At 43.7% G+C, this 13500-nt stretch overlaps 1 protein-coding gene across 1 annotated transcript in view; it reads left to right on the forward strand.

The window, feature by feature from the left end:
* Positions 1-13500, forward strand: part of CSMD2 (CUB and Sushi multiple domains 2) — a 331313-nt gene that overhangs the window by 182893 nt on the left and 134920 nt on the right. Inside the window, exon 13 of the mRNA XM_026086083.1 lies at positions 6361-6543. Within this exon, the coding sequence (XP_025941868.1) occupies positions 6361-6543 (183 nt within the window). The remainder of the gene's footprint in view (positions 1-6360; positions 6544-13500) is intronic.

Consider the following 13500-nt stretch of genomic DNA (forward strand, 5'->3'; position numbering starts at 1 on the left):
TAGGGCTCAATTAAGAGCCTGTATTCCTCAGGTACTTTTAAAATCTTGTCCACAATCCTTCTGCAGTTATATTCCCTATCAGTGGACTGAAGATAATATGTAGTCTTCACAGGGGAGCTGTGGGGGGAAAACGTGATGCTGTCACTCATGAGTTTGAGGTTATTACAGGCAATAGTATAAAATTAAGTCAGTACTATAAAATTCTGTGGTAGGAGATAGAAATATTAAAAAGAGGGAAAAATTGGATCAAAGCCAGGTTTTAACTTATTTTTATATTTAGTTTAAATGTATTTTAATATAAATTAATAATAATTCAAAGTTAAAACTAGATTTACAAAAACACATGCACACTGATCTAGTTTGGATTTCTGTTGGAATTGAGTTTGGATTGGGTAAAGCTGACTCAGGCCTATGTTTTGACTTACCAGCATGCTGCAGGCAGAGGATGATTAAACAATATTTATTGTTGTTTAAATGCTGACTACATGTTTGGCTCTGGAGAAGCTTAGCTTTAGAGCTCAAGCTTAGCCCTGTGGCGCTAAGAAGCTTAGGAGCTCTGCAGAGCTGCAGCCTGAAGATTTCCTCGGCCAACCTCTCTGGTTTTAATCAGATCAGCACTACCCAAGGTGTTTGCATCAGGTGGACTCCCTGGGTCTCCGCATCTGTTTATACATATGCATAACGTGGAGATATATTCATCTATATATAGATGCCTGCAGATAAGCTGCATATAAAGGTGTTTATAAACATGTACATATGTAAAATGGGGAACAAATAACCTCTTAAGTTGTCTAATCCTATGAGACTTGGRGGGAAAAAAACACACATATCTCAGACTAGTTCTGATGGCTCAGCTGTTGATAGTTGGCTTTTGAAACTCGGAACAGGTTGTGTTCGCTGGTCTCAAGCCCTGTCTGTAGGGATCCTAGTCCACCCTGGTGAGCAGCGTGCTCCTCTCCCTCCCCTTGCTTCGTCCCCTCCATCTCCACTTTGTCGCGTGTTTGCGAGCCAGGATCGCACCTTTCTGCCTAGTGGTTCCCGTGAGCAGTTTTCTACTGCTCTGAGCCAATGCTGGTCACTGAGAAGTTTTGTGGTTGTGAGTCTTCTCCTCTGGCTGAGCTGCTGCGGTTCCCATCAGGGTGAGCCGCTGCGCTGGCCGGCGCGGGGGGACGTGGGCGCTTGGCGCGTCCTGCCAGGCTCCCTGCCGTCTGCAGCCGGGCTGCTAGCAGGTGCCCGACTCCTCCTGCCATCCCAAGTCATCCAGTGGTGTCTTTTCCCAGGTATTTTTCATTTATTATGTATGGTTTTTATTAATTTCTACATTACCAAACCCCCTGCTATTGCTGGTGTGGAAGTCTGTCCCAAAAAGCTGCTGTTTGCATCTTCTGCAGTTTTTTCCATTAAATGTATCGACCCATGTCATGAAATGCAGTGTTGAAATACTGCTGAAGCAACAGACATGCAGACTTTTAGCTTATGGTGTGTTGATCTGAACTGCTTTCAGGGTCATATTACTTGTCTTTATGCCTTAAAGACTGCTCTAAGCCTTAGCAGGAGTGATTTGACATTATGCCACAGGGTTTTAATGAGCGATAGCCTGCTAGATGTTCTCATGTTTCTCCTGCAGCAGTGGTTTAGATAAGAGAGATGTGGCAAAAATATGCAGGAATAAGAAAGGGGGCTTTCCTTTTTTGGTTTGTCCTGTCCTTTTCTTCTTGTTTCCTCTTTAGATCCTTTTTTTCCTTATTTTTGGAATCAACAAGAAGTATGAGGCAATGCGTACACCCTGGTCCTGATCCTTTCAAATGCATACCTAATGCTATTTCCATTAGTTTAAGCAAAGTTAATACATGTATGAAATAGCGTGCATGAGGTTAAATATATTCTTAAGGGTCTTTCTGACTAGAGCTGACATTCGTGTGGTTTCCTCAGGTATGGCTTCAAAGTGCTCACAAATCTCACATCTTGCAGATGCTCTTTCCAGAATTGCTTGTTCAGGACTCGCTTGCTGCTCTAGAGCCTCGTCAGGAAGGAACAGAAATTCCTTTGGAACATGGGATTATGGCCCAGGAAAGCAGTGGTCTAAATTTGGAGTGCTGCAGTGTTTGCATGTAAGGGACCAGAGAATTGGTGCTTGCACTCCCCACACCAGGTTGCCCACGCAGCCTGTGCTACTCGCTGGCATTAGTCACTGGGCAATGTGGGCTGCCTGCTCGGTGCTGTGCAAAGGGATCCAATTTCCCCACCCACCACCAGAAGACAAATCGCATAAATAGCTGATAGAAAAATTTCTGGTGAAACATTTTTTATTAGAAAACTGTTTTGTCAAAATCTAGCTGTTTTGTAAGAATATGTCTGCATGATTATAATATTTGATGGAGAAGTTTTGAAAGGTTCCTTTCAATTTGTTTCATTTAAATAATGTCAAAACACTTGATTTAGTTGTCCTTGTTTAGTTTTGACTTTTATTATTCTAATATGGAAGTGATTTTTACTTAAACATTCATCAGGTGAAATGTTTCAATCTTATTGAAGTAACATGTTTTGATGTTCCTGAATCACTCATTTTTGAATTTCTGCTCTGCAAAATATTTCATGAATTTTACTATGTGTGAAAAGAAATGTGGAAACCAGGGAATTTTCCTAAGGACAGAAGTTCCATTTTCCGACCTCTCTAGTGCAGTAAAATGTACTGGCTTTGTGTGCAGGCTGCTGACACTGAGATCATGTGCATGATGGCAAATGTGAGCTCTAATTCTTCAATTCTTCCTCATTCTTAAACCTGTGATTGCACTCTTTGTCTGTAGAGATGTGCCACTTGGGTTATGCAGTGTGACAAAAAAGGACTGCGCGAGCTAAAAAGTGTAGGTGGGGAGGGGAGCCCTAGGAGAAGGGAGATGTTTTAATCAGTACCTTGAGAGTGTCTGTGTTATCTTTATTCTTTCTCATCAGAGGGTCAGAAGGGAGTTTCTTTCTTTGCTTGGTTGCATCTCTTTTTCTGAGTATCTGGTAACCTGAGTGTCTCGTGATTTTGCAAAAGCTGTAAGTTGAGCGCTTGTAGCTCCTGTTGACTTCTGCAGGAGCAGAGCTGCTTAGCAGGTCTTTCTGCAGCCCCCGAGTGGGGCTCCTGTTCCCATTGCTCCTCTGGAGCCGCTGATCCGTGCAGAGAGAAGATCTCCAGGTCTGTGATGAAATCCCAGCCTCACTGATCTATGGACAAAACTCCCGTGGGCTTTGCTGGGGACAGGGTTCCCACGCTGGAGCTGTGCGTGGGTGGTGATGAGCTTCGTTTAGCTTCAGGCTAAAAAGCTTTGTTGCATTTCAGGGGAGGAGCCTCTGCCCGTGGAGGGCAATCTTTGCCGGCAGCATGAGAGGTGTTTCGACTCTTCCTGCTCCCCAGCAGCGCAGGAGCGGTGGGCTCGGTGGTGGTTGCATTGCTTGCCCTGGCCCTCAGCACTTTGTGCATTGCTGTGGGAGATGGCTAGAGGGATATGTTAGCACCCATCTTACTCTGACCAAATATCAGCGACCAGAGTGGTACCAGGACATGTAAATTCAAAGGATTTCCCCCAAATGATATGTAATAGAAAGACCTTCCCTGAGCCCCCAGTGTGTCCATCTATAGTACTAGCAACAGCTGGAGATACCTGGATGAAAGGCACCTGACAGGACAGCCTGCCATACGCATTATTTGCCAATATTTCAGGACTTCAAGATGTAAGAAGGAAAGGCATAACAAAAATTAATTTTTAAAGGGTTCTTGATAGCAGATTAATTCCAGCAGGACGAAGATATCAGTCTCCCTTGACTCTGTCAGGTCACAGTACTACATGTTTGAAATGCGTGTTTTCCCCTTGGATTTTGATAATAGCTCTTGGGTTTTGAAACTCAATTTTCTTACCATAATTTATGCTATTTGTCTCCTGCTCTGTTTGGAGAGTAATGTACAGTTCAGTGTTACTTCTGTATCCAGCCTGTTTTATTTGGTCCCTTGTATGCAAGTACAAATCTTCAACTTTGGGGTTTTCAGACTCTGCAGGAAGGTGTTTAAATCTTGGCAAACTGTTTTTACTGGCAGGCAGAAAAATAAACCTAATTCATGAAAACTTTTCTATTAATATTAAGTTATGTTAAATTATTGTTGGGACCCTTCATTACCTGACAGTGACTTTTTAGTTCAAGATGCATGCAGCAATAACAGAAATGAGGTGCGTTGTTGTGACTTCTATTCAAAATACACCTGTATCTAAGTTGCCTGGAGTCAGCATAATAATGAGGTGCTTGTTGTTATTCAAGCCAAATTGGAATATTAGATTGGGTAATGCAAATTTTGCATTATGTGATTTTCCTCTGTAAAGAAAATGTCATAAAAGAAGTTTCCAATTTTGTGTTAGAAATTGAAAACTTGGAGAAAAGACAGTGAGGTTGATCATAGATGATGGGGATAAAAGCTAGAGAAAGTGGAAAATGAGATGAATGTGAAGCAGAAGAATAATGTTGGAGCACTGAGGCAGCTGTAGAGGAATGAAGTTTTGTAGCTAATAGTGATGCAGAGAGAGGGGCTCTTTTGAAATGAAATTGTATGAAGCAGGAGGTAACAGAAGATTGTGTTCATGGTTTACTTGAAGTCAAAATACATGCGCAGCAAGAGATTAACGGCATATTTCCATGCAAGGTGGTGTCATCTGTCTGCTTCAGAACTACCAGCACAAATTGATATGGAAATRGGGTGACTACTAAGGGAGGGCGAGACAGCAAACCTAGCAACCCAACAAGCGTGCCGTAACAGTATCTGCTTTCCCAAGGGAGTCTAAAGTCTGGTTGCTTTGAGTGACACATTGGTCCCTGTAAGGTTATTACAGGATGTCCCAGAGAAATGCATATGGGCATTAGTGCCCTTCTGACAGAGAATCACTACTTGTTTCTGGAGATTGGATGCATTTTCATTTTCCAGAACTTTGTGCTGGTCCATTTTTGACCTAAAATACAGATCCTTGCATCAACTCCACGTAAGAAGATTTTGCTTTTCTTTCTTAAAAGAACAGCTAGAGAAGCAGCATTCTTCCACACCACATCACTGTTTTGAAAGAAGCAAAGTGAATGACTCTTAAATCTTGGGTGTTGGGTTCTGTAAACGCATGACTGCTCCCAGGCCCATTTGTGGAGCTGATCACAGAATGGTTGAGGTTGGATAGCCGATAGTCTTCCATGTGACAAAACACACAGACTCGCACCTGGAAATCTTACTGGCTTCGGCACAGATCCTGATGTTCAAATGCACGACAGGCGTTGCAGGATGAGCTGGCTCCTCTAAAGGAGATTGTGCTGAGCACCGCACTTTGCTATTTTATCTCCTTGATGGTGAAATTAAGAGCTTAATGAAGGACCAGAAGCCTGGGAGATGACTTGTCAGAAGCACAGGCCAGACTCTGCTAAAGATGTTCTCCCTGTAGCTGGGAAGCACAAAATTGAGCTGCTCTCAGGGGGAAGCTCATAGTACCTCTCCCACTGGTGTACCCAGCCTGCCAGTCAGAGATCTCCGTCTTCGAGGGGGCCCTTCACAGTGCAGATGTTCAGCTTGGGTCATGCCATGCTGTTCTGTGAAGAACTAACTCCTTGCTTCATTTTGCAGGGCTTGTCAGAATGCAATTTCCTCCTGGTGTAAACTTATTAAAATACAGCCTYTGGGGAATGAATACATCCGCCAGTTCAAATGCGGAATCCCCTTTCTTTTAAAATAAAATTAGGTGTACCATTAGCAAAATATCTTATGTTGCAAAGACTCAAGTATCAGTTTCCAGATGCTCTTTTCCTCTTGCACCTGGTGTAGCGCTGATGGAGACAGAGTTCCTTCGCTGTGGATCCATAATGCTTCTTGTATTCAAATGGATTTAAAATGAGTTGTTTTATTTTGACAATGTTGCACTTTTTTTTCCCTAGCAAACTTACCACAAAGCTGCTCAGTAGTTGCAGGCTTCGTTTCTCAGGTACTACAGATTAAATATTTAGATACTCGGCAAAGTCAGGACAGTAGTCCAAGTGTCTGGAGCACTGTTGTACTTAGAGGCACAATTGGAAATACTTCAGAAAAATTAATTATTTAAAGCAGTCCAAGGTTATTCTAATGAATGACCAGCAAAATTGCTACCAGGCCTGTAATTTACAGGTGTTTAAAACAGTCACTCACCTCGGTCGTTGTGCAGCAATGTTACACCAAGCCCAGACCTCTCTTCTCCTCTGCACCTCCGGGGCGGTGGGTGAGGGAGGTCTCTGCCCAGGAGCCGACCCGCCGCGCGTGGGTGAGGACGTGCAGCAGGTCCTGCAAGGGCCACCCCCAGCTTGTGCTTTGCTTTCTTTCAGAGATCGACCAAGGGAGCTGCGGCGACCCAGGGGTGCCGGCCTACGGCAGAAGGGAAGGCTCCACCTTTCGCCACGGGGACAGCTTGAGGTTTGAGTGCCAGCCTGCCTTCGAGCTGAAGGGACAGAAAACGATCACCTGCCARAAGAGCAGCCAGTGGTCTGCTCAGAAACCAGTCTGTGTTTGTAAGTCAGGGAGGAGACGGCTCTGAAATACTTTGACGGTGCGGTGAGGTGGTCGCACGTGTGTTTGGGTGCTCTGCGTGGGATGGGGCAATACTGGAGGGGGGAGAGGCGGCACCAGGCTGCACTTTGGGGGAGCGTTGGATTTGGTGGTTCTCCGCGGAGAAGGGGAGGTGCAGGGGGAGCAGCRTCCGCGCGCGGATCGGGGCCCAGCCTGGGACCGGTACTCCCTCTGCCCTCCCCGTGTTTGGGTTCAGGTTCATTCTCAGAAGAGAAAGTAGAATATTTTCCTGTCCAACACAGGASGCATGGACGAAAAAAATAAATTGAAAATCCATTGAGCTTGATGCTATTTTTGGCCATTTAATTTTCCTTGGTTATCTGACAATACTCAGGCTCCCTGCTGCCGGACCTCAATTTTGAATTTGTTGTGTGAGATCTCAGCAGAAGGAGGGTGTTACGGTCTCAGGAGTGACTGAGGATGAAATTTTCGAAGGTATAAATTGGAGTTAGGTGCACAGTCCTCACTGGGTTTTAATTGTTTTGAGTGTCCTTTGAAGATGCCCCCCTTAATTCGCAGCGTTGGGCAATCTGAATTAATATATTAGCTGAACCCTCGCTCAGAAACAATGTTGTGTTTGAACATCACCAAAACTCAGGAAAGTGTCTGTTTTCCCTAACTAATGGTGAGTAAACTCTTTTTTTTTTGCGCCTCATCTTTACTTAGTTGGATATGTTAAATTCTGTATCTTCAAAGAGATGCTGTGCTCTAGTGGAGTGAGACTGAACCTAGCAAGAAAATAGGAAAGGAAGATTCAATTGGGCAACAGAGAGAGGACAAAGGTGTGGGGAAGGTGGCTAGAGAGAACACAGAAATGTTAATTTTAAGAATTGTATATTCACTATGCAGATAAATATATACACCGTTGTCAGATACTCCACTATAAAATGCTCATTTGTAGTGTAACGGGGTTTTTGTCTGTACCAAAGATATTATACAGCTTGGAAGAAGTAAGTAAACCTGTTACTTCAGAGTTGAATCTGGGTTCCTGAGGAGTTGTGTGTGTGAGCTTTAGGGTCCCTACACTGGCAACTTATGGGGTAATGTGGAAAAAATAGTTTCAAATAAGTGCCTTTCTTTTCAAACTGCAATTTAAGCTCTGAGCATTCGTGTACATATATTTGGGGAAAAGAAGCAATCCCTCTCTAAGTTTTTGCCTTTCCCAGATGTCCTGACTTTCTCCCTGCTTGGTTTTGTTTATAAGTAAATCAACTAAATGAGGAAAACTGAGTTTCCCTGGTTATCTTTGAAGCGGGAAGTGTTAGACCATTTCTGTGCTAAGCTTCAGAAGCTTGTTTTTCCTTTCCCAGAAGTTCAAATAAATTTGTAAAAATTTAGAGCTGATGGCTTGGTTGAGGTTCTTCCTGACAGTYTGCAGTGAGGCTAAACCTGTTGTTTGTGCCCAGAATGAGGTGGTTTGGTCACAGTATTATTAGAACGGAAGCTTACATGCATTTCAATAAAGTAAGATTTTTTTCTGTAGGTAGATACAGAACAGGGGCATCAAATCAAGCCTCATTCCGCCAATGATCAGAAGTCCATGTGAAGCATGGCCCAGGCATGAATCTTTTAGTTAAAATAATTCCATCATCCTCTGTTTTCTATGGCCCTCCAACTTTGGGTGTTTATGAATCAATAAGGCAACATGGGAAAGTAGTGAAAAAAGTATTTCATAGCCCCCTCTACCCTTCACTCCCCTGCCTTCAGGTTTGCTTATTCTAAACAGCATCATATTAGTGTGCATGAATCGGAAGAGGTGACATGACAAAATGTGTAACTTGGCATGAAATTTGTAGTGGGATTAGCGACAACTCTCTGTAAATGTTGGGAGACCATTAAATGTATTGGGCATCAGGTGGAAAAATAAGGTAACCTGATTTATGTGCTGCTAGTTGGAATATGCAAACAATTCAGTGCTTCTGATTCTGGTTACAAACGTGTGACAAATGCAGAAGGAGATTAAACAGCGTGCTATGGTGCATCCTGCTGTCCTGAGCAAATGATTTATGAGCAGACATTATTTATTGTGGAGAACTCATTTCCTGGGGCTTCGATGATGAAGCAAAACAAACCATTTAAGTAATGCATCTGCTTATTGTAATGGGTTCTTAATTCGTGACTGTCTGTGTCTTCATGATAACGGACCTTCCATCTTCATCCTCCTTGTTGTCACTGCATCCCTTAACCRTTCAGGGTGAGCACATGGGGCTCTTGAGAAACTTTGCCAGACTTCTTGATGCATGCCTTCTGCCAACCCCTTACTGAGCAAGGCGTCCCTGGCCTTGCTGTGTGTGTTTAGATTCTCTCTGATAGTCTGAGATACTTGAAACAACTCCACTGGAGCCTAGGAGCCTGTATTTCTGTAACTGGATGGGTAATGCAATCATCCATCTGTATGTGTGCTTTGAGCTTATGTGGTGTCTGCTTCTGTGCAGTGTGGTTGTCTGGGTACCAGGGATGACTGGGTGCTGAAGACCTTTCTCTCCCCGTTCTGTAGCACCTCCTGGTGTTCAAATCACCTTTGTAGTTGCTGTTGTTCACTCTGACATTTGCATTTGCAAAGTTAAAGAATTGTAATATCAGTCAAAGGCTAATGCAGTTCTCATAACCCAGCATAACCCAAGTCATTGCTTTCTTACAGAGCCATCATCAGTTTTCTGGAAGAGTTTAAGGAGGGCAAAATGGGCTTAGGAGGTGCCATGCGGAGAAATGTTACCTAAGGGAAACAATTGTGCTGCTTAGATGAAGTTTATGCTCTGAGAGTAGGAACTGGTAATTGATATGATAATCAAACTGAAGTCTACAGTTACCTGTGGCTGAGGAGATTATTAAGTTTAAGAATGGAGACCTAACCCATAATTACTGGTATCGCAGCGAGCAGGTGAGCTCTTCACATGCACAAGCCTGGATAGATATAGCAGGGGAGCAGGGCACCTCAGTAGTGCCTTGACTTCCACAGATGTGGCTGGAATTGCTATTTAAATGTACTCATGCATAGTAGAGAAAAACTCATTATCTGAATTTTATGTGAGCTGTTGCAGTCGAAAGTCCTGCTGCAAAACACTTTCTACAACCGAAATCAGTTTTGTAATGTGTATGTTGCCTTGCTAGGGGAAGGAAGAGCTACTGTCCCTGTTGCAGGGCACAGTGCTCAGAGGGTTTCTCGAAGCTCTTGGCTACTTCCCTCCAGCAGCACCTCTTCCCTTTCCTCCTCCTCCTGCACCCCCTGCAGACGTGTGATGTACCGCTCCCGAGCTCTCAGTCCTGCACCTTTGCCTGAAGGATTGATTTGCGCCAAACGCCGTCATTTTACATGGTAGATAATTCTGGAATAAACTGTCACGACAACGTTTGTCCCTTGTAACCTCTCTCACTGAGTAAAGGCAAAGTTTGTACCTTTCTCTAACCATCGTCTGCAAGTTGCTCTGGGAGAGTCGTTTCTGAAACCAGCTTGTTTTCTGATACGATTAGTTCTCAGACTCGCGAAAGTTTTTTGGACCCGTCAAGTGTTTTAAAGGTAAATAAAACTTAGTAAAATAAAACAGTGCATAGGTTCAGATTGCGATGCCTTGAGCAAAGCTGGGGGCTGAGAGGTTGATGCTTCTGCGCTGACGCGGGGGGGATATCTGCTCGGTGTGGTTTGACTGGAACTCCTCGAAGATGGAGGGTGTACTTACGTGTGTGTGTGTGTGCATTATTTATTTATTCATTTAAATTGCAGAGTTGTCATTTGAGTTGTGCTTTCTCAGGGCACTTCTGGAGTCTCCCAGAGCTCACAGCCCTTGTTCTGACATTTGTTATAAGGTTCAAGGTGTTGCTGTGATCTCTGGTGTTGCTTTAAGACTTCTGTTAGTTTCCAGTAATTTTTGCATATTTTTATCATTAACTTTATTTGTATTACAGACCTGCTTAGAGCAGTAGGTATGCATAATGTTCCTCCATACAGACCAGAAGGCCGTGTCCCAAAGCATTTCCAATTGAAATAATGTTAAATTGCATGTTTTCTTCTCTGGCTTTGGAGCAGATATTGTTCTCTTGTCCCTTCTTGTTCACTTTAAACCTCAACCACAGGCCCATTTCTCCTCGCAGATTAGCTCGGGGTTACTGAGACCTGCATTCATGCTGTCCAAGCGGCCGGGGGGCCACGGACACTGGAAGATCGTCAGTGGGTTGTTCAGAACGGGGGTTTGCGTGCTCCAGCCCAAGCCTGGCACCAAGGAAGCCCTTTGCGTTGTTGATAGCTCTTTTTGAATTTGTTCCATGCGGGCAGCACAGCCGAGGATCCCCTGTCCTTCCATGCAGATATGCTCCACTAACGCTGTCGTCTTTGGAGGCTTTACGATTTTGTTAGTTTTTCCAGTTCTTCTAAACGTCTGATTTTCTTTAATATCTGCATAAAATCTCCCTCAGTTTTCCCTTTCCTCCTTTGCGGTAATTACTCTTTTTTGTTAATCCCATGTTTGTCTATTATACCTAGGGAATAATCTTAGCTGCTCTTTGCAGAAAGTGTAGATTTGAGTTCCGGGCTGAGCGGCAAACCTTGTGTGCGCTGTCTGCTGCAAGCCTGCAGGATTAGTAGCCGGAAATGCAAAGCGCAGTAGATGTTTTCCCAACAATGTACTGAACGGAACCATGTAATTTTGTATCACTTGGCAAGTTTTTCATTTAGCTCTAAATTAACCTGTCAATTGGTCATTATTTTCTTTCTTTCTTTCTTTTCCTCCTTTTCCTGCCCACTATTCACAGCAACCTATGGAGCCCTCCCTGTGAAGAGTAATTTGGAGAACAGTGTGTCTTTTAAGTGAGCAATGATAAAAGCATAGAACAAAATAGTTTCTCTTTATTAAAGATAATAGATTTTTAGCAGTGAGAGTAGTTAACCCATGGAGCAGTGTACTGAAGGCAGTGAGGGGTTCCCCATACCTAAACATTTATAAATTGTAATTGTGTACTCCTTCCTGAAGGGGATGCCGAACTTCAAACAGGAATTACTTCCTAGTCTATATTAAGCAGGTGGCCAGATAAGATGTTCTGAATGATCCTTTATTGTCTAATAGTTCTTTAGTCAGAAATTCCAGAAAGTTTCCTGTTAAAGGAATTGAGATTTTTTTTTCATTATAAGGATTTTTTTAGACTTCTGAATTACAGCAGAGAGACTCTCATTCTTCCACTGAAAACTGATGCCATGTTTTCTTTGTATTGTTTTGTCATTGTTATTAATTCCTCTTACTTTTTGCAGTGCTGATGCAAGATGTTCCTCCCTTCTGCCTTAAACAGATTTTCTTTTTTTTAGCTAACACTGAAGTTATTTACCTGCCTGCATATGCAGTTGCTTTTGGGGGACTTTTGGAAGTGTAGGGATTATATTAATTTTTATTTCCAAGCTGTTTTGCCATGTGTTTTTTTTTTTTTGCTTGATGCTTTTGCGAAAGACCCTGATATAATGTTCCCATGGAAGCTCTACTGTTCTGCCAGACAAGTTTGAAAAGGGAACTGGTAGCCAACTGTAACCTACCAAAATAGGTCAACTCCGACCTCTGCGGAACAGCCAGACGAGTTCTGGTTTTAGGCACCTGGAAGACAACCAAGAAAAGTGCTGGAAAAATCCTGCTGATACCAGTTCCAGGGTTTAGGTTCACAGACAGAGATGTGTCCTTCATGACCCGTTAACACCTTTTGCTTGCCCTTGACCTCAGATGGGTTCAAAGAAGCAAATCGGTGATGAAATGCTCCTTATCCTCAGCCTTTCCCCTGAGCCATAGAGACCCAGTCTTTCTCCATCTGTAGAGAAGCAAATTAAATGAAGGCAGGATTACCATGATCTCTATATGCCTGTGGGATTTGTAGCTTTTGTTAACAACCTTGTTTCACGGTTGCAGCTACGTAAGACCATTCTGTTCTTAAAATTAAGCAGGGCACTTTCCCTCAAAGTCCTTGTTCTGCATTACAGCCCCAGTTCATCAAAGCACCAAGATTTAAATGTTTGCTTTAAGTAGACATGCATGCTTAAATGCTGTGCTGGGCAAGAAGGCACTTAAGCACCTTCTTAATTACATGCGATTGTATTATAATTACCCCCCTTGCACTCCCTTGCCATTCTTTGGTAGAGCCCCCATGAAATTTTCCACTTCTGTGACTTTTAAAGGATCCTACTGTTGTTGTATGCTGGTTAACCAGTCCCTTCTGCCCTTCCTTGAGAGGTGTCTGAGCAGCAGGTGCTCCTGTTCTGTTTGAATGCGGCCTTGCCTCCAACAGAAAAGCTGTACACCTTCCACCGCAGCACCCCTCGATTTATTTGTTACGTTTTGCTTGGTGTCTATATCTAAGGGAAGCTGAGGTTCACTTGGCTCAAACTGGAGCCCATCTCCTCCTCAGTGTCACTTGGTCGCCGCGTTCTGTCCAGCAGTTTTAGAACCACAAGAAATAGGGTGTCCTGGGGTGAGCTGGTCAGCTGCGCCTATTCTGTCATTTCTGCCACATTGTTGGGGCTTGGGAAGTTTTCCTTCCCCGGTACTTCTGCAGTCAGCCTGTTTCAGCAAGGAAGTTGCAGCGGGTGCTGTTACGGACAGATGGTGCAGGAGGAGGTTGCTGTGGTGGTGGTGGGAACTGCAGCTGGGGTGTTCCAGATGTGGCCAGCTGTTGGGTCCTCTGTGGATCTGCTGCTGATCCAGTATCCTGATTGAACTGTGACCTCGTTGGGCTCATGTGGGTATAAATGAGCTGTTTTGTGCCTAAGAATCTGTCCACATTCCTGACCACGGTTGCTCGGCATGATGTGCTGTCTCTCTTTACATGAGGCTGACCCTGAAATGATCCTTATCTTTGCCTGGTTAGGCAAGGGGGTCATCTGTCTCCTCCCCGCTTCTCCATATCCAGAAAACAAGCAATGTGTTGTGGAT

This window comes from Apteryx rowi, unplaced genomic scaffold (genome assembly GCF_003343035.1).
Source record: "Apteryx rowi isolate R43461 unplaced genomic scaffold, aptRow1 scaffold_68, whole genome shotgun sequence".
Taxonomy (NCBI): Eukaryota; Metazoa; Chordata; class Aves; order Apterygiformes; family Apterygidae; genus Apteryx; species Apteryx rowi.